General features: G+C 48.6%; 1 protein-coding gene across 2 annotated transcripts in view; it reads left to right on the top strand.

Moving 5' to 3' along the window:
- Positions 1 to 17,767, top strand: part of GNB4 (G protein subunit beta 4) — a 342,421-nt gene that overhangs the window by 273,188 nt on the left and 51,466 nt on the right. For both annotated transcript variants that reach the window (XM_063916314.1, XM_063916313.1), the window contains exons 3-5: positions 13,874 to 13,912; positions 13,999 to 14,105; positions 14,339 to 14,402. In XM_063916314.1, coding sequence (XP_063772384.1) covers positions 13,874 to 13,912; positions 13,999 to 14,105; positions 14,339 to 14,402 — 210 coding nt within the window. The remainder of the gene's footprint in view (positions 1 to 13,873; positions 13,913 to 13,998; positions 14,106 to 14,338; positions 14,403 to 17,767) is intronic.

The following is a 17,767-nucleotide window of genomic DNA, read 5'->3' as shown; positions in this document are numbered from 1 at the left end:
CTGAGGCTACGGGAGATTTGGAGGATTCCAAGTCCCTTGATGTAGTCAGGGCCTTAAAAGTTTATGTAGCCAGGACGGCTCGAGTTAGGAAAACTGTTTGTCCTGTATGCAGCCAACAAGGTTGGCGCCCCTGCTTCTAAGCAGACTATTGCCAGTTGGATCTGTAACACGATTCAGCAGGCTCATTCTACGGCTGGATTGCCGTTACCAAATTCTGTAAAGGCCCATTCCACTAGGAAGGTGGGCTCTTCTTGGGCGGCTGCCCGAGGCGTCTCGGCATTACAACTTTGCCGAGCAGCTACTTGGTCGGATTCAAACACTTTTGCTAAATTCTACAAGTTTGATACCTTGGCTGAGGAGGACCTCATGTTTGCTCAATCGGTGCTGCAGAGTCATCCGCACTCTCCCGCCCGGTATGGAGCTTTGGTATAATCCCCATGGTCCTTACGGAGTCCCCAGCATCCTCTAGGACGTAAGAGAAAATAAGATTTTAAACCTACCGGTAAATCTTTTTCTCCTAGTCCGTAGAGAATGCTGGGCGCCCGTCCCAGTGCGGACTAAATTCTGCAAGACTTGTATATAGTTATTGCTTACATAAGGGTTATGTTACAGTTTTGATCAGTCTCGGGCTGATGCTGTTTTGTTTCATACTGTTAACTTGTTCGTATATTCCATGTTATACGGTGTGGATGGTGTGGCTGGTATGAATCTTGCCCTTAGATTAACAAAAATCCTTTCCTCGTACTGTCCGTCTCCTCTGGGCACAGTTTCTCTAACACAGGTCTGGAGGAGGGGCATGGAGGGAGGAGCCAGTGCACACCCATTCTAAAGTTTTTAGAGTGCCCATGTCTCCTGCGGAGCCTGTCTATACCCCATGGTCCTTACGGAGTCCCCAGCATCCTCTACGGACTAGGAGAAAAAGATTTACCGGTAGGTTTAAAATCTTATTTTCTCTGACGTCCTAGTGGATGCTGGGACTCCGTCAGGACCATGGGGAATAGCGGCTCCACAGGAGACAGGGCACAAAATTTAAAAGTTTGACCACTAGGTGGTGTGTACTGGCTCCTCCCCCTATGACCCTCCTCCAAGCCTCAGTTAGGTTTTTGTGCCCGTCCGAGCAGGGTGCAATCTAGGTGGCTCTCCTAAAGAGCTGCTTAGAAAAAGTTTGTTAGGTTTTTTATTTTCAGTGAGTCCTGCTGGCAACAGGCTCACTGCAGCGAGGGACTTAGGGGAGAAGAAGTGAACTCACCTGCGTGCAGGATGGATTTGCTTCTTAGGCTACTGGACACTAGCTCCAGAGGGACGATCACAGGTACAGCCTGGATGGGTCACCGGAGCCGCGCCGCCGACCCCCTTGCAGATGCCGAATAGAGAAGAGGTCCAGAAACCGGCGGCAGAAGACGTCTCAGTCTTCATGAGGTAGCGCACAGCACTGCAGCTGTGCGCCATTGCTCTCCGCACACTTCACACCAGCGGTCACTGAGGGTGCAGGGCGCTGGGGGGGGCGCCCTGGGCAGCAATGTAATATACCTATTCTGGCTAAAATATATCACATATAGCCCCTGGGGCTATATGGATGTATTTAACCCCTGCCAGGTTCCAAAAAAACCGGGAGAAGAAGCCCGCCGAAAAGGGGGCGGGGCCTATTCTCCTCAGCACACAGCGCCATTTTCCTGCCCAGCTCCGCTGCGAGGAAGGCTCCCAGGACTCTCCCCTGCACTGCACTACGGAAACAGGGTAAAAACAGAGAGGGGGGGCACTTATTGGCGATATTTATAATATTTGAGCTGCTATAAAGGGAACACACTTATTAAGGTTGTCCCTATATATATTTATAGCGCTTGGGTGTGTGCTGGCAAACTCTCCCTCTGTCTCCCCAAAGGGCTAGTGGGGTCCTGTCTTCTATCAGAGCATTCCCTGTGTGTCTGCTGTGTGTCGGTACGTGTGTGTCGACATGTATGAGGACGATGTTGGCGTGGAGGCGGAGCAATTGCCTGTAATGGTGATGTCACCCCCTAGGGAGTCGACACCAGAATGGATGGCTTTGTTTATGGAATTACGGGATAGTGTCAGCACGCTACAAAAGTCGGTTGACGACATGAGACAGCCGGCAAACCAGTTAGTACCTGTCCAGGCGTCTCAGACACCGTCAGGGGCTGTAAAACGCCCTTTACCTCAGTCGGTCGACACAGACCCAGACACTGACACTGAATCCAGTGTCGACGGTGAAGAAACAAACGTATTTTCCAGTAGGGCCACACGTTATATGATCACGGCAAGGAAGGAGGCTTTGCATATCTCTGATACTGCAAGTACCACAAAAAGGGGTATTATGTGGGGTGTGAAAAAACTACCGATAGTTTTTCCTGAATCAGAGGAACTGAATGAAGTGTGTGATGAAGCGTGGGTTACCCCAGATAGAAAACTGCTAATTTCAAAGAAGTTATTGGCATTATACCCTTTCCCGCCAGAGGTTAGGGCGCGCTGGGAAACACCTCCTAGGGTGGATAAGGCGCTCACACGCTTATCAAAGCAAGTGGCGTTACCGTCTCCTGATACGGCCGCCCTCAAGGATCCAGCTGATAGGAGGCTGGAGAATACATTAAAAAGTATATACACACATACGGGTGTTATACTGAGACCAGCAATCGCCTCAGCCTGGATGTGCAGTGCTGGCGTGGCTTGGTCGGAGTCACTGTCTGAAAATATTGATACCCTGGATAGGGACAGTATTTTACTGACTATAGAGCAGTTAAAGGATGCATTTCTTTATATGCGAGATGCACAGAGAGATATTTGCACTCTGGCATCAAGAGTAAGTGCGATGTCCATATCTGCCAGAAGAAGTTTATGGACGCGCCAGTGGTCATGTGATGCGGATTCCAAACGACATATGGAAGTATTGCCGTATAAGGGGGAGGAATTATTTGGGGTCGGTCTATCGGATCTGGTGGCCACGGCAACGGCCGGAAAATCCACCTTTTTACCCCAGGTCACCTCCCAGCAGAAAAAGCCGCAGGCTTTTCAGCCGCAGTCCTTTCGTTCCTATAAGAACAAACGAGCAAAAGGACATTCCTATTTGCCCCGAGGCAAAGGAAAAAATAAGAATTTACTCACCGGTAATTCTATTTCTCGTAGTCCGTAGTGGATGCTGGGAACTCCGTAAGGACCATGGGGAATAGCGGGCTCCGAAGGAGGCTGGGCACTCTAGAAAGATCTTAGACTACCTGGTGTGCACTGGCTCCACCCACTATGACCCTCCTCCAAGCCTCAGTTAGGTACTGTGCCCGGACGAGCGTACACAATAAGGAAGGATTTTGAATCCCGGGTAAGACTCATACCAGCCACACCAATCACACCGTACAACTCGTGATATGAAACACAGTTAACAGTATGAAACCATAGAGCCTCTCAACAGATGGCTCAACAATAACCCGATTTAGTTAACAATAACTATGTACAAGTATTGCAGATAAACCGCACTTGGGATGGGCGCCCAGCATCCACTACGGACTACGAGAAATAGAATTACCGGTGAGTAAATTCTTATTTTCTCTAACGTCCTAGTGGATGCTGGGAACTCCGTAAGGACCATGGGGATTATACCAAAGCTCCCAAACGGGCGGGAGAGTGCGGATGACTCTGCAGCACTGAATGAGAGAACTCCAGGTCCTCCTCAGCCAGGGTATCAAATTTGTAGAATGTTTCAAACGTGTTTGCCCCTGACCAAGTAGCTGCTCGGCAAAGTTGTAAAGCCGAGACCTCTCGGGCAGCCGCCCAAGATGAGCCCACCTTCCTTGTGGAATGGGCATTGACAGATTTTGGCTGTGGCAGGCCTGCCACAGTATGTGCAAGCTGAATTGTACTACAAATCCAACGAGCAATAGTCTGCTTAGAAGCAGGAGCACCCAGCTTGTTAGGTGCATATAGGATAAACAGCGAGTCAGATTTTCTGACTCTAGCAGTTCTGGAAACATATATTTTTAGTGCCCTGACAACGTCTAGCAACTTGGAGTCCTCCAAGTCCCTAGTAGCCTAGGCACCACAATAGGCTGGTTCAGGTGAAACGCTGACACCACCTTTGGGAGAAACTGGGGACGAGTCCTCAATTCTGCCCTATCCATATGGAAAATCAAATAAGGGCTTTTACAAGACAAAGCCGCCAACTTTGATACTCGCCTGGCAGAAGCCAAGGCCAATAACATAACCACCTTCCACGTGAGATATTTCAGATCCACGGTTTTTAGTGGTTCAAACCAATGTGATTTTAAGAAACTCAACACCACGTTGAGATCCCAAGGTGCCACAGGAGGCACAAATGGGGGCTGACTCTGCAGCACTCCTTTTATAAATGTCTGAACTTCAGGTACTGAAGCTAGTTCTTTTTGAAAGAAAATCGACAGAGCCGAGATCTGTACCTTAATGGAACCCAATTTAAGGCCCATAGTCACTCCTGCTTGCAGGAAATGCAGAAATCGACCTAGTTGAAATTCCTCTGTTGGGGCCCTTTCGGCCTCACACCATGCAACATATTTTCGCCATATGCGGTGATAATGAGTTGCTGTAACCTCTTTCCTGGCTTTAGTAAGCGTAGGAATGACTTCCTCCGGAATGCCCTTTTCCTTCAGGATCCGGCGTTCAACCGCCATGCCGACAAACGCAGCCGCGGTAAGTCTTGGAACAGACAGGGCCCCTGCTGCCGCAGGTCCTGTCTGAGTGGCAGAGGCCATGGGTCCTCTGATATAAATTCTTGAAGTTCTGGGTACCAAGCTCTTCTTGGCCATCCACGAGTATCGTTCTTACTCCTCGCCTTCTTATTATTCTCAGTACCTTTGGTATGAGAGGCAGAGGGGAGAACACATAAACCGACTGGTACACCCACGGTGTTACCAGAGCGTCCATAGCTATCGCCTGAGGGTCCCTTGACCCGGTGCAATATCTTTTATAGCTTTTTGTTGAGGCGGGACGCCATCATGTCCACCTGTGGCCTTTCCCAATGGTGTACAATCCTATTGGAAGACTTCTGGAGGAAGTCCCCATTCTCCCGGGTGGAGGTCGTGTCTGTTGAGAAGATCTGCTTCCCAGTTGTCCACTCCGGGAATGAACACTGCTGACAGTGCCAACACATGATTTTCCGCCTATCGGAGAATCCTTGTGGCTTCTGCCATCGCCATCCTGCTTCTTGTGCCGCCCTGTTGTTTTACATGGGCGACTGCCGTGATGTTGTCTGATTGGATCAGTACCGGCTGGTTTTGAAGCAGAGGCCTTGCCGGCCTCAGGGCATTGTAAATGGCCCTCAGGTCCAGAATATTTATGTGTAGGGAAATAACCTGACTTGACCAAAGTCCCTGGAAATTTCTTCCCTGTGTGACTGCCTCCCAGCCTCAAAGGCTGGAATCCATGGTCACTAGGACCTAGTCCTGTATGCCGAACCTGCGGCCCTCTTGAAGATGGGCACTCTGCAGCCACCACAGTAGAGATACCCTGGTCCTTGGAGACAGGGTTATCAGCCTATGCATCGGAAGATGCGATCCGGACCACTTGTCCAACAGGTCCCTCTGAAAAGTTCTTGTATGGAACCTGCCTAATGGGATTGCTTCGTAGGAAGCTACCATTTTTCCCAGGACTCGCGTGCAATGATGCATCGCTACCTATTTTGGCTTCAGGAGGTCTCTGACTAGAGATGACAACTCCTTGGCTTTCTCCTCCGGGAGAAACACTATTTCTGGTTTATGTCCAGAACCATCTCCAGGAACAGTAGACGTGTCATAGGAACCAGCTGTGACTTTGGACTGTTTAGAATCCAACCATGCTGTTGTAGCCATTTCCAAAATAGTGCTACCCCGACTACCAACTGCTCCTTGGACCTCGCCCTTATAACGAGATTGTCCAAGTACGGGATAATTACAACTCCCTTTTTTTGAAGGAGTATCAACATTTCGGCCATTACCTTGATAAAACACCCTCGGTGCCATGTACAGTCCAAACGGCAGTGTCTGGACTTGGTAATGGTAATCCTGTACCACAAATCTGAGGTACTCCTGGCGAGGATTGTAAATGGGGACATGCAGGTAAGCATCCTTGATGTCCCAGGATACCATGTAATCCCCCTCGTCCAGGCTTGGAATAACCGCCCTGAGCGATTCCATCTTGAACTTGAATTTTTGTGTTCAAGGATTTTAAATATAAAATGGGTCACACCGAACCATGCGGTTTCGGTACCCCAACCCGTGTGGAATAGTAACCCCGTCCTTGTTGAAGTAGGGGCACCTTGAGTATTACCTGCTGGGAATACCGCTTATTAATTGCCTCTAGCACAGCCTCCCTGCCTGAGGGAGTTGTCAGCAAGGCATATTTTAGGAAACGGCTGGGGGGAGACATCTCGAATTCCAGCTTGTACCCCTGAAATACTACTTGAAAGAAACAGGGATCCACCTGTGAGCGAGCCCACTAATTGCTGACATTTTTGAGACGGCCCCCCACCGTACCTGGCTACACCTGTGGAGCCCCCGCGTCATGGTGTGGCCTCACAGGAGGCGGGGGAAGAATCTTGATTCTGGGAACAGGCTGACTGGTGCAGCTTTTTTCCCCTCTACCCTTGTCTCTGTACAGAAAGGAAGCGCCATTTGACCCGCTTGCTTTTCTGAAGCCGAAAGGACTGTACCTTTGTCTGTGAGGAAACCGGAGGTAAAATTATTTCTTCCCAGCAGTTGCTGTGGATACGAGGTCCCAGAGACCATCCCCAAATAATTCCTCACCCTTATAAGGCTCTCTATGCGCTTTTTAAGTCAGCATCACCTGTCCAGTGACAGGTCTCTAATACCCTCCTGACAGAATGGACATTACATTTATTTTGGATGCCAGCCGGCAAAATATCCCTCTGTGCATCCCCCATATATAAGACGACGTCTTTAATATGTTTTTATGTTTGCCAACTAGTATCCCTGTTTGACAGGGTCACCGACCACGCTGCAGCAGCACTATCTGCAGGTCTCAGTCTAGTACCTGAGTGTGTAAATACAGACTTCAGGATAGCCTGAACCTATTAAAGTGGCCGTATCCTAAGACGGCAGTGCCACCTTTTTTGACAAACGTGTGAGCGCCTTATCCACCCTAGGGGATATCTCCCAGCGTAACTTATCCACCTGGCGGGAAAGGGTACGCCATCAGTAACTTTTTATAAATTACCAGTTTCTTAACGGGGGAACCCACGCTTTCACACACTTCATTTATTCATCTGATGGGGGAACAAAACACTGCCTGTTTTTTCTCCCCAAACCTAAAACCCATTTTTAGAGGTGCTTGGGTTAAAGTCAGAAATGTATAACACATTTTTTATTGCCGGGATCACGTCACGGATGTTCTTAGTGGATTGTGTATATGTCTCCACCTTGTCGACACTGGAGTCAGACTCCGTGTCGACATCTGTGTCTGCCATCTGAGAGAGCGGGCGTTTTTGAGCCCCTGATGGCCTTTGAGACGTCTGGGCAGGCGCGGGCTGCGAAGCCGGCTGTCCCACAGCTGTTACGTCATCCACCCTTTTATGTAAGGAGTTGACACTGTCGGTTAATACCTTTCAGCTATCCATCCACTCTGGTGTCGGCCCCACAGGGGGCGACATCACATATATCGGCCTCTGTTCTGTCACCATATAAGCCTCCTCATTCAACATGTCGACACAGCCGTACCGACACACCGCAGACACACAGGGAATGCTCTAAACGAGGACAGGACCCACAAAAGCCCTTTGGGGGGACAGAGTAAGAGTATGCCAGCACACACCAGAGCGCTATATATATATATATATATATATATATATATATATATATATATATATATATATATATATATATATATATATATATATATATATACAGGGACTAACTGAGTTATGTCCCTAATAGCTTTTATATAATATACTGTATACAGTGCCAATTTTAATGCCCCCCCTCTCTTTTCCCTCTTACTGTACTGTAGAATTGCAGGGAAGAGCCAGGGAGCTTCCCTCCAGCCGAGCTGTGAGGGAAAAATGGCGCCAGTGTGCTGAGGAGATAGGCTCCGCCCCTTTTTCGCGGCCTATTCTCCCGTTTTTTATGGAATTCTGGCAGGGGTATTTACCTCATATATAGCCCCTGGGGCCATATATTGAGGTATTTTAGCCAGCCAATGTGTTTTTATTGCTGCCTCAGGGCGCCCCCCCCAGCGCCCTGCACCCTCAGTGACCGGAGTGTGAAGTGTGTGAGAGGAGCAATGGCGCACAGCTGCAGTGCTGTGCGCTACCTTGGTGAAGACAGAGTCTTCATGCCGCCGATTTTCCGGACCATCTTCTTGCTTCTGGCTCTGTAAGGGGGACGGCGGCGCGGCTCCGGGACCGAACATCAAGGCTGGGCCTGCGGTCGATCCCTCTGGAGCTAATGGTGTCCAGTAGCCTAAGAAGCCCAATCCGGCTGCAAGCAGGCGAGTTCGCTTCTTCTCCCCTTAGTCCCTCGCTGCAGTGAGCCTGTTGCCAGCAGGTCTCACTGAAAATAACAAATTCTAAGACTATAACTTTCTAAGAGCTCAGGAGAGCCCCTAGTGTGCATCCAACCTCGGCCGGGCACGAAATCTAACTGAGGCTTGGAGGAGGGTCATAGTGGGTGGAGCCAGTGCACACCAGGTAGTCTAAGATCTTTCTAGAGTGCCCAGCCTCCTTCGGAGCCCGCTATTCCCCATGGTCCTTACGGAGTTCCCAGCATCCACTAGGACGTTCGAGAAAGTAAGAGACTGCAACAAGCAGCTCCTTCCCAGGAGCAGAAGCCCTCCCCGGCTTCTACAAAGGCGTCAGCATGACGCTGGGACCTTACAAGCAGACTCAGGGGCGGTGGGGGGTCGCCTCAAACATTTCAGCGCACAGTGGGCTCACTCGCAGGTGGACCCCTGGATCCTGCAGGTAGTATCTCAGGGTTACAGGTTGGAATTCGAGAAGTCCCCTCCTCGCCGTTTCCTAAAGTCTGCTTTGCCAACGTCTCCCTCCGACAGGGCGACGGTATTGGAGGCCGTTCACAAGCTGTATTCTCAGCAGGTGATAGTCAAGGTACCCCTCCTACAACAGGGACAGGGGTATTACTCCACGCTATTTGTGGTACCGAAGCCGGACGGCTCGGTAAGACCGATTCTAAATCTAAAATCTCTGAACCTGTACATACAAAAATTCAAGTTCAAGATGGAGTCACTCAGAGCAGTGATAGCGAATCTGGAAGAAGGGGATTTTATGGTGTCCTTGGACATCAAGGATGCTTACCTTCATGTTCCAATTTGTCCTACACACCAAGGGTACCTCAGGTTCATGGTCCAAAACTGTCATTATCAGTTTCAGACGCTGCCGTTTGGATTGTCCACGGCACCCCGGGTCTTTACCAAGGTAATGGCCGAAATGATGATCCTTCTTCGAAGAGAAGGCGTCTTAATTATCCCTTACTTGGACGATCTCCTGATAAGGGCAAGATCCAGAGAACAGCTGGAGGTCGGAGTAGCACTAACCCAAGTAGTGCTCCAACAACACGGGTGGATTCTGAATTTTCCAAAATCCCAACTGATCCCGACGACACGTCTGTTGTTCCTAGGGATGATTCTGGACACTGTTCAGAAAAAGGTATTTCTTCCGGAGGAGAAAGCCAGGGAGTTATCCGATCTAGTCAGGAACCTCCTAAAACCAGGAAAAGTATCTGTGCATCAATGCACAAGAGTCCTGGGAAAAATGGTAGCTTCTTATGAAGCGATTCCATTCGGCAGATTCCATGCACGAACTTTTCAGTGGGATCTGCTGGACAAATGGTCCGGATCGCATCTGCAGATGCATCAGCGGATAAAATTGTCCACAAGGACAAGAGTGTCTCTGCTATGGTGGTTGCAGAGTGCTCATCTGTTAGAGGGCCGCAGATTCGGCATACAGAACTGGGTCCTAGTGACCACGGATGCCAGCCTGAGAGGCTGGGGAGCGGTCACACAGGGAAGAAACTTCCAGGGCGTGTGGTCAAGCCTGGAGACGTCTCTTCACATAAATATACTGGAGCGAAGAGCAATCTACAATGCTCTAAGCCTGGCAAAACCTCTGCTTCAGGGTCAGCCGGTGTTGATTCAGTCGGACAACATCACGGCAGTCGCCCACGTAAACAGCAGAAGTCTTCCACATGATTGTGGTCCATTGGGAAAGACCAATGGTGGACATGATGGCGTCCCGCCTCAACAAAAAACTGGACAGGTATTGCGCCAGGTCAAGAGACCCTCAGGCAATAGCTGTAGACGCTCTGGTAACACCATGGGTGTACCAGTCAGTGTATGTGTTTCCTCCTGCCTCTCATACCAAAAGTACTGAGAATTATACGGCAAAGGGGAGTAAGAACGATACTCGTGGCTCCGGATTGGCCAAGAAGAACTTGGTACCCGGAACTTCAGGAGATGCTCACTGAAGATCCGTGGCCTCTACCTCTAAGACGGGACCTGCTTCAGCAGAGACCGTGTCTATTCCAAGACTTACCGCAGCTGCGTTTGACGGCATGGCGGTTGAACGCCGAATCCTAAGGGAAAAAGGCATTCCGGAAGAGGTCATCCCTACCCTGGTAAAAGCCAGGAAGGAGGTGACTGCACAACATTATCACCGCATTTGGAGAAAATATGTTGCGTGGTGTGAGGCCAGGAAGGCCCCGACGGAGGAATTTCAACTGGGTCGATTCCTACATTTCCTGCAAACAGGATTGTCTATGGGCCTCAAATTAGGGTCCATTAAGGTTCAAATTTCGGCCCTGTCGATTTTCTTCCAGAAAGAATTGGCTTCAGTTCCTGAAGTCCAGACTTTTGTAAAAGGAGTACTACATATACAGCCCCCGGTTGTGCCCCCAGTGGCACCGTGGGATCTTAATGTAGTTTTGGATTTTCTCAAATCCCAGTGGTTTGAGCCACTCAAATCGGTGGATTTGAAATATCTTACATGGAAAGTAACCATGCTACTGGCCCTGGCTTCAGCCAGGAGAGTGTCAGAATTGGCGGCTTTATCGTATAAAAGCCCATATCTGATTTTCCATTCGGACAGGGCAGAACTGCGGACGCGTCCTCACTTTCTGCCTAAGGTGGTTTCAGCGTTTCACCTGAACCAGCCTATTGTGGTGCCTGCGGCTACTAGCGATTTGGAGGATTCCAAGTTGCTGGACGTTGTCAGAGCATTGAAAATATATATTTCAAGGACGGCTGGAGTCAGAAAATCTGACTCGCTGTTTATACTGTATGCACCCAACAAGCTGGGTGCTCCTGCTTCTAAGCAGACGATTGCTCGTTGGATTTGTAGCACAATTCAACTTGCACATTCTGTGGCAGGCCTGCCACAGCCTAAATCTGTCAAGGCCCATTCCACAAGGAAGGTGGGCTCATCTTGGGCGGCTGCCCGAGGGGTCTCGGCATTACAACTCTGCCGAGCAGCTACGTGGTCAGGGGAGAACACGTTTGTAAAATTCTACAAATTTGATACCCTGGCTAAGGAGGACCTGGAGTTCTCTCATTCGGTGCTGCAGAGTCATCCGCACTCTCCCGCCCGTTTGGGAGCTTTGGTATAATCCCCATGGTCCTGACGGAGTCCCAGCATCCACTAGGACGTCAGAGAAAATAAGATTTTACTTACCGATAAATCTATTTCTCGTAGTCCGTAGTGGATGCTGGGCGCCCATCCCAAGTGCGGATTGTCTGCAATACTTGTACATAGTTATTGTTACAAAAAAATCGGGTTGTTATTGTTGTGAGCCGTCTGTTCAGAGGCTCCTACGTTTGTCATACTGTTAACTGGGTTCAGATCACAAGTTGTACGGTGTGATTGGTGTGGCTGGTATGAGTCTTACCCGGGATTCAAAATCCTTCCTTATTGTGTACGCTCGTCCGGGCACAGTATCCTAACTGAGGCTTGGAGGAGGGTCATAGGGGGAGGAGCCAGTACACACCACCTAGTGGTCAAACTTTTAAATTTTGTGCCCTGTCTCCTGTGGAGCCGCTATTCCCCATGGTCCTGACGGAGTCCCAGCATCCACTACGGACTACGAGAAATAGATTTATCGGTAAGTAAAATCTTATTTTCTGCGCCTTTGATACCTTTGCGTCTTCAGAGGTAGTAGATGACAGTCAAAAACAGGATTTTTAATCTTACCTAGTTAAATCCTATTCTTTGAGTCAATAGAGGACATAGGGAACTGGGTATAGCCTGGAGAGGTGACAGTCTGGGCACTAAATTGAAAAACAAAATAAAAAAAGATCCCAGCAGCCTCAGACACCCACTCCCACTATACCCCAACCCCAGCCAGGCAGTTAGGTTAGCAAGTCCACGGTGGGAATGAGGAGAGGGAGGAGGAAGACCAGCACACACGTAGCAAATGCACAGCCAAGCGAACAGAGAACCGGTACACAGGACCTAACCCATGCAAGCCAGGTGCGTCAGTATGAGCGCCTTTACCTCCCATGGACTCGAAGAAAAGGTTTTAACCAGAAAAAAACATAAATCCTGTTTTTGTGATCACCAAATAGCTATGAAGGTAGTTGTGAAGTCAAAAATCCACGTTATTTTCTATGGCATAGAAAATGTCTTCCTGGCCTCTGCCTACTTTATATTTCACAGTATGTGGGAGTTATTTGTCATATTTTTGGAGCACAACCCTGTTTTTCTTTGTATGAAACTGGCAATTTTTGCCAATTTGTTGAATAAGCAAAAGCCTAATATATGGTATTCCATAACCCTTAGCCACAATACTCTTTTCTCAGGACCCATTACTGCACACCCTTGCTGCACCCTGGCTCCTTTTTTGTCTAAAGATCAATTTGGAGGAAAGAATGGAAAGTGGCACTTCTTTTTATATTTGGCTTGATGCATAGAAACCTTAGAATCCATTGGTGACCACTTAAATATACCCCTTCATCTCTCGTATACTAAAGTGTGGGTTTTTAGAAGTGGAGATGTTGCCTCTAGCATTCTATTATCTTATAGAAGGTGCTAGATAAATAAGTAGAATATGGTTGCTATAGGCAACATCTTCACTTCTAAAAACCTGCACTTCAGTAAATATACCCCAAAGTTTTCTACAGGGTAAAGTGACTGCAAACTTAAAATGAATTGCATTGCACAGATGGTGTAATGGTTAGCATTACTGCCTCACAACACTGAGGTCATGGGTTTATTTTCCACCATGGCCCCAACTCTGTGGCGTTGTATTCTCCTTGTACTTGCATGGGTTTCCTCTGGGTGCTCCGGTTTCCTCCCACAATTCCAAAAATATACTGGTTAGTTGGCTCCAAACAAAAATTAACCCTAGCATTAATGTGTGTGTGTACATGTGATAGGGAATACAGATTGTAAGATCCACTGGGGCAGGGACTGATATGAATGCCCAAATATTCCCTGTAAAGTGCTGCGTAATATGTGTGCGCTATATAATTATGATTGATAAGATAATAGCATTTCATATTTACTATTATACTATCCGAACTATGGTTGCCAATCCCGGGATCGGCGGAATCCTGGGATTTAGGGCCAAAAGCGGCTCCAATCCCGGGGATTCAGGGATCAGCATTGAGCGTCCACAGGACGCTCAGACGCTGCCCGGATTCCTTCTTCCGGCTCCCCAGCACCACTGGGAGCTGCCAGAAGAGAGCGGAGGGTGTTCCCCACCCGCCCGCCCTTGGTATATGGTGAGTTATGGGGGCGAGGGGGCGGCCACATAGTTAAAAGCCAATCCCAGGTATCCCGGGAAAGGCTATTTTTCAATCCCGATACCCGGGATTGAAAAAAAATGGCCCAGGATTGGCTTCCCTAATATCCAAACCAAAGATAATTTAACCTCTCCTCTTTTTTTTTGCCCCTTAGGATGCTCGGAAAGCATGCAGCGACACGACGCTTGTTCAGGTACGTAGTAATTGTAGTGTCGTTCTATGCAGACTTTTCATCTGTTTTAAATTTTTCTTGACACAGGTCTTTACTGTTTCCATTAGATCACAACCAGTTTGGACTCCGTAGGTCGAATCCAAATGCGAACTCGACGCACATTGCGAGGCCACTTAGCTAAAATTTATGCCATGCACTGGGGTTCAGATTCAAGGTATGTATGAGTTTACCACTTTTACACTACATAGGCTTCTGTGCTGTTATTATCACCAAGATCCTTTTGTGTTTTTATGTCCCAATGCCTTCTGTCTCTATTGTGGGATTTCAAAAAAAGTTACTAGTTTGCAACTTACTCTGTATTACATTATTGCTATTTGAAGTCCAATCTGAAATGTTTAAGATGTCCTACAGAACATTGTAACTTATGAATGTATGTGTTATTCCTAGGCTATTAGTGAGTGCATCTCAAGATGGAAAATTAATTATTTGGGACAGTTACACAACAAACAAGGTACAATTACTGAGTTATTTGCTTTAGATGTGTATACTTATATTTTCCGAACACTTATAAGCCCCATTGCATTTATGCAAGTGTTTTATATATGCATTTAATTACTTTTAGATGTTTACAAATTGAATAAAAAAATGTCCGTTTGGTACACGTACCTGTGACAAAATAGTTTGTTCAAGCCAAATGTTGGTGGAAATACATATATGTAAATGATTCTTAATCACATGGGATCCCATTTAACTTTTAAACCGCATTTATGCGCATCAGGTACTGAATTGAAACCAGAAGGGTTTCATTTATTTTATTTATTTATTTTTCTCTTACGTCCTAGAGGATGCTGGGGACTCCAAAAGGACCATGGGGTATAGACTGGATCCGCAGGAGCTTGGGCACACTAAAAAGACTTAATCTGGGTGTGAACTGGCTCCTCCCTCTATGCCCCTCCTCCAGACCCCAGTTAGACTTTGTGCCCAGGAGTGACTAGACACACACTAGGGGAGCTCTACGGAGTTTCTCTAGAAAATACTTTTGTTAGTTTTTTATTTTCAGGGAGACCTGCTGGCTACAGGCTCCCTGCAGCGTGGGAATGAGGGGAGAGAAGCAGGACCTACTTCTGTGAGTTTCAAGGCTCTGCTTCTTAGGCTACTGGACACCATTAGCTCCAGAGGGTTCGATCACTTGGTGCGCCTAGCTGCTTGTTCCCGGAGCCGCAGCGTCACCCCCCTCACAGAAGCCAGAAGTCGGGTGAGTATGAGAAGATCAGAAGACTTCAGGACGGCAGAAGACTTCAGTAACGGAAGGTAAAGCACAGCGGCAACGCTGTGCTCCATGCTCCCACACACATCACCAACGGTAGTCACTGGGTGCAGGGGCGGGGGGGCGCCTTGGGAGGCATGTTACTGGAGTTCAGGGCGGCATATTATGGTAGTGGGTGCCTAGGCACCCTTTACAGACCCCCGCCGGCATTTTTAGTTAGTTTGAATTTGGCGGGCCGTGGCCGCCGGGAAGGGGGCGGAGCTTCGGTCCGCTGCTCACACGCGCCATTTTTTCCCTACACGCGGCTCAGGGAGAGACGCTGCCGGGACCTCCACGATTCACAAGTAACGGGGGCATCTCCAGAGGGGAGCCGCAGTGGGGTGCTGTTTTTTTTTATCAAACAGGCAGCGCTGGGTACATATATCGTTATACCGATATATGGGCGCTGGGGTGTGAGCTGGCATACTCCCTCTGTCTCCTCTTTCTGGGCTGCAGTGTGGGCCTGTCACCTTGCTGGGACGTTCTGTGTGTTGTGTGTGTCGGTACTAAGTGTCGACATGTCTGAGGCTGAATGTTATTCACCAGAGGAGGTTATGGGAGGTGTGGATGCGGGGCTAGAATTGGCACTGTCGACGCAGCCGACACCTGACTTACTAGCACTTCTTAATACGATCAATTCCAATGTAGCTTCTTTATCGAAGAGGTTAGATAAGTCTGAGTCACAGACGCAGGTGTGGAAAACGTCCATGGAGGAGGCTTTGTCTCAGGTACAGACCCCATCCGGGTCCCATACGAGGCCATTTACTCAGGTGGGGGATACTGATGCCGACACGGACTCTGATTCCGAGGTCGATTTCATTGAGGCTGCGTTACATCCACGTTTAGTTAAGAGTATTCAGTACATGATTGTGGCTATAAAAGATGTTATACACATTTCTGATGAACCTGCGGTACAGGAAACAAGGATTTTCTTGTTCAAGGGAAAAAAACCTGAGGTAAAGTTTCCCCACTCTCATGAAATGAATACTCTTTGTGAAAAGGCTTGGGAGTTGCCGGATAAGAAATGGCAGATTCCCAAGAGGATTTATATGGCGTATCCTTTCCCCTCTGATGACAGGGAAAAATGGGAGACATCTCCAACCGTTGATAAAGCTCTATCCCGTTTGTCTAAGAAGGTGGCGCTTTCGTCTTCTGACACGGCAGCTCTCAAGGATCCTGCGGATCGCAAGTTGGAGACGTGTCTGAAGTCCATTTTCGCTAATTCGGGGGCTCTGCTCAGACCCGCTGTGGCGTCGGTATGGGTGAGTAGTGCTATTGCTAAATGGGCTGAGAATTTAGCTAGTGACCTGGATACTCTTGATAAAGATAATGTCCTCTTAACTCTCGGTTATATTAAGGACACTGCAGATTACCTAAAGGACGCGGCGAGGGACGTCGGTCTCTTGGGTTCAAGGACCAATGCCATGTCGATATCTGCTAGGAGGGCCCTGTGGATCCATCAATCGAATGCTGATGCCGACTCCAAGAGGTCTATGGAAGCACTTCCCTTCAAAGGTACAGTCTTGTTTGGGGACGGCTTGTCAGACCTAGTCTCGACCGCGACTGCGGGTAAGTCCTCTTTTCTTCATTATGTTCCCACACAACAGAAAAAGGCACCACATCAACAAATGCAGTCCTTTCGTCACAACAAATACAGGCGTGGGAAAGGTTCATCTTTGCTCGCCTCAAAGGGTAGAGGACGGGGAAAGAAACTTCCTGCAGCCTCAGGCGCACAGGACCAAAAGTCCTCCCCTGCTGCTACCAAGTCCACCGCATGACGCTGTGGCTTCCCTGGGGGAGTCCGGACCGGTCGGGGGCTGTCTTCGGATATTCAGTCAGGTCTGGATTCAATAAGACCTGGATCCTTGGGTGTTAGAGATCGTGTCTCAAGGATACAAACTGGAGTTTCGCGAGATGCCCCCTCACCGGTTCTTCATTTCGGCATTGCCTGTAGTTCTTCCGGACAGGGAGGTGGTCCGGACAGCGATTCAAAAATTGTGTCTGCAGAGGGTCATTATTCCCGTCCCAGCGGGGGGAGGGGTTCTACTCGAGCCTCTTTGTGGTGCCGAAACCGGACGGTTCGGTCAGACCAATTCTAAATCTAAAATCCCTCAATCCATACTTGAAAGTGTTCAAGATGGAATCCCTTCGAGCGGTGATTGCCAGCCTGGAGGGGGGGGGGGGGGGGATTTGATGGCGTCAGTCGACATAAAAGATGCCTAATTACATGTGCCGATATATCCTCCGCATCAGGCTTTCCTCAGGTTTGCGATACAGGATTCTCATTACCAATTTCAGACGTTGCCGTTTGGGCTTTCCACTGCTCCAAGGATTTTCACCAGTCATGGCGGAAATGATGGTTCTTCTTCGCAAACAAGGGGTTTCAATTATCCCGTACTTGGACGATCTCCTGATAAAGGCGAGGTCCAAGGAACGGTTGTTGAGAAGTGTAGAGTTGTCAATCTCGGTTCTGCGACAGCACGGTTGGGTGCTCAATTTGCCGAAATCCCAGTTGATTCCGACCACTCTGCTTCCTTTTCTGGGCATGATTCTGGACACGGATTTACAAA

This window comes from Pseudophryne corroboree, chromosome 4 (genome assembly GCF_028390025.1).
Source record: "Pseudophryne corroboree isolate aPseCor3 chromosome 4, aPseCor3.hap2, whole genome shotgun sequence".
Classification (NCBI taxonomy): Eukaryota; Metazoa; Chordata; class Amphibia; order Anura; family Myobatrachidae; genus Pseudophryne; species Pseudophryne corroboree.
This window is presented reverse-complemented; position numbering and strand designations above follow the sequence as displayed.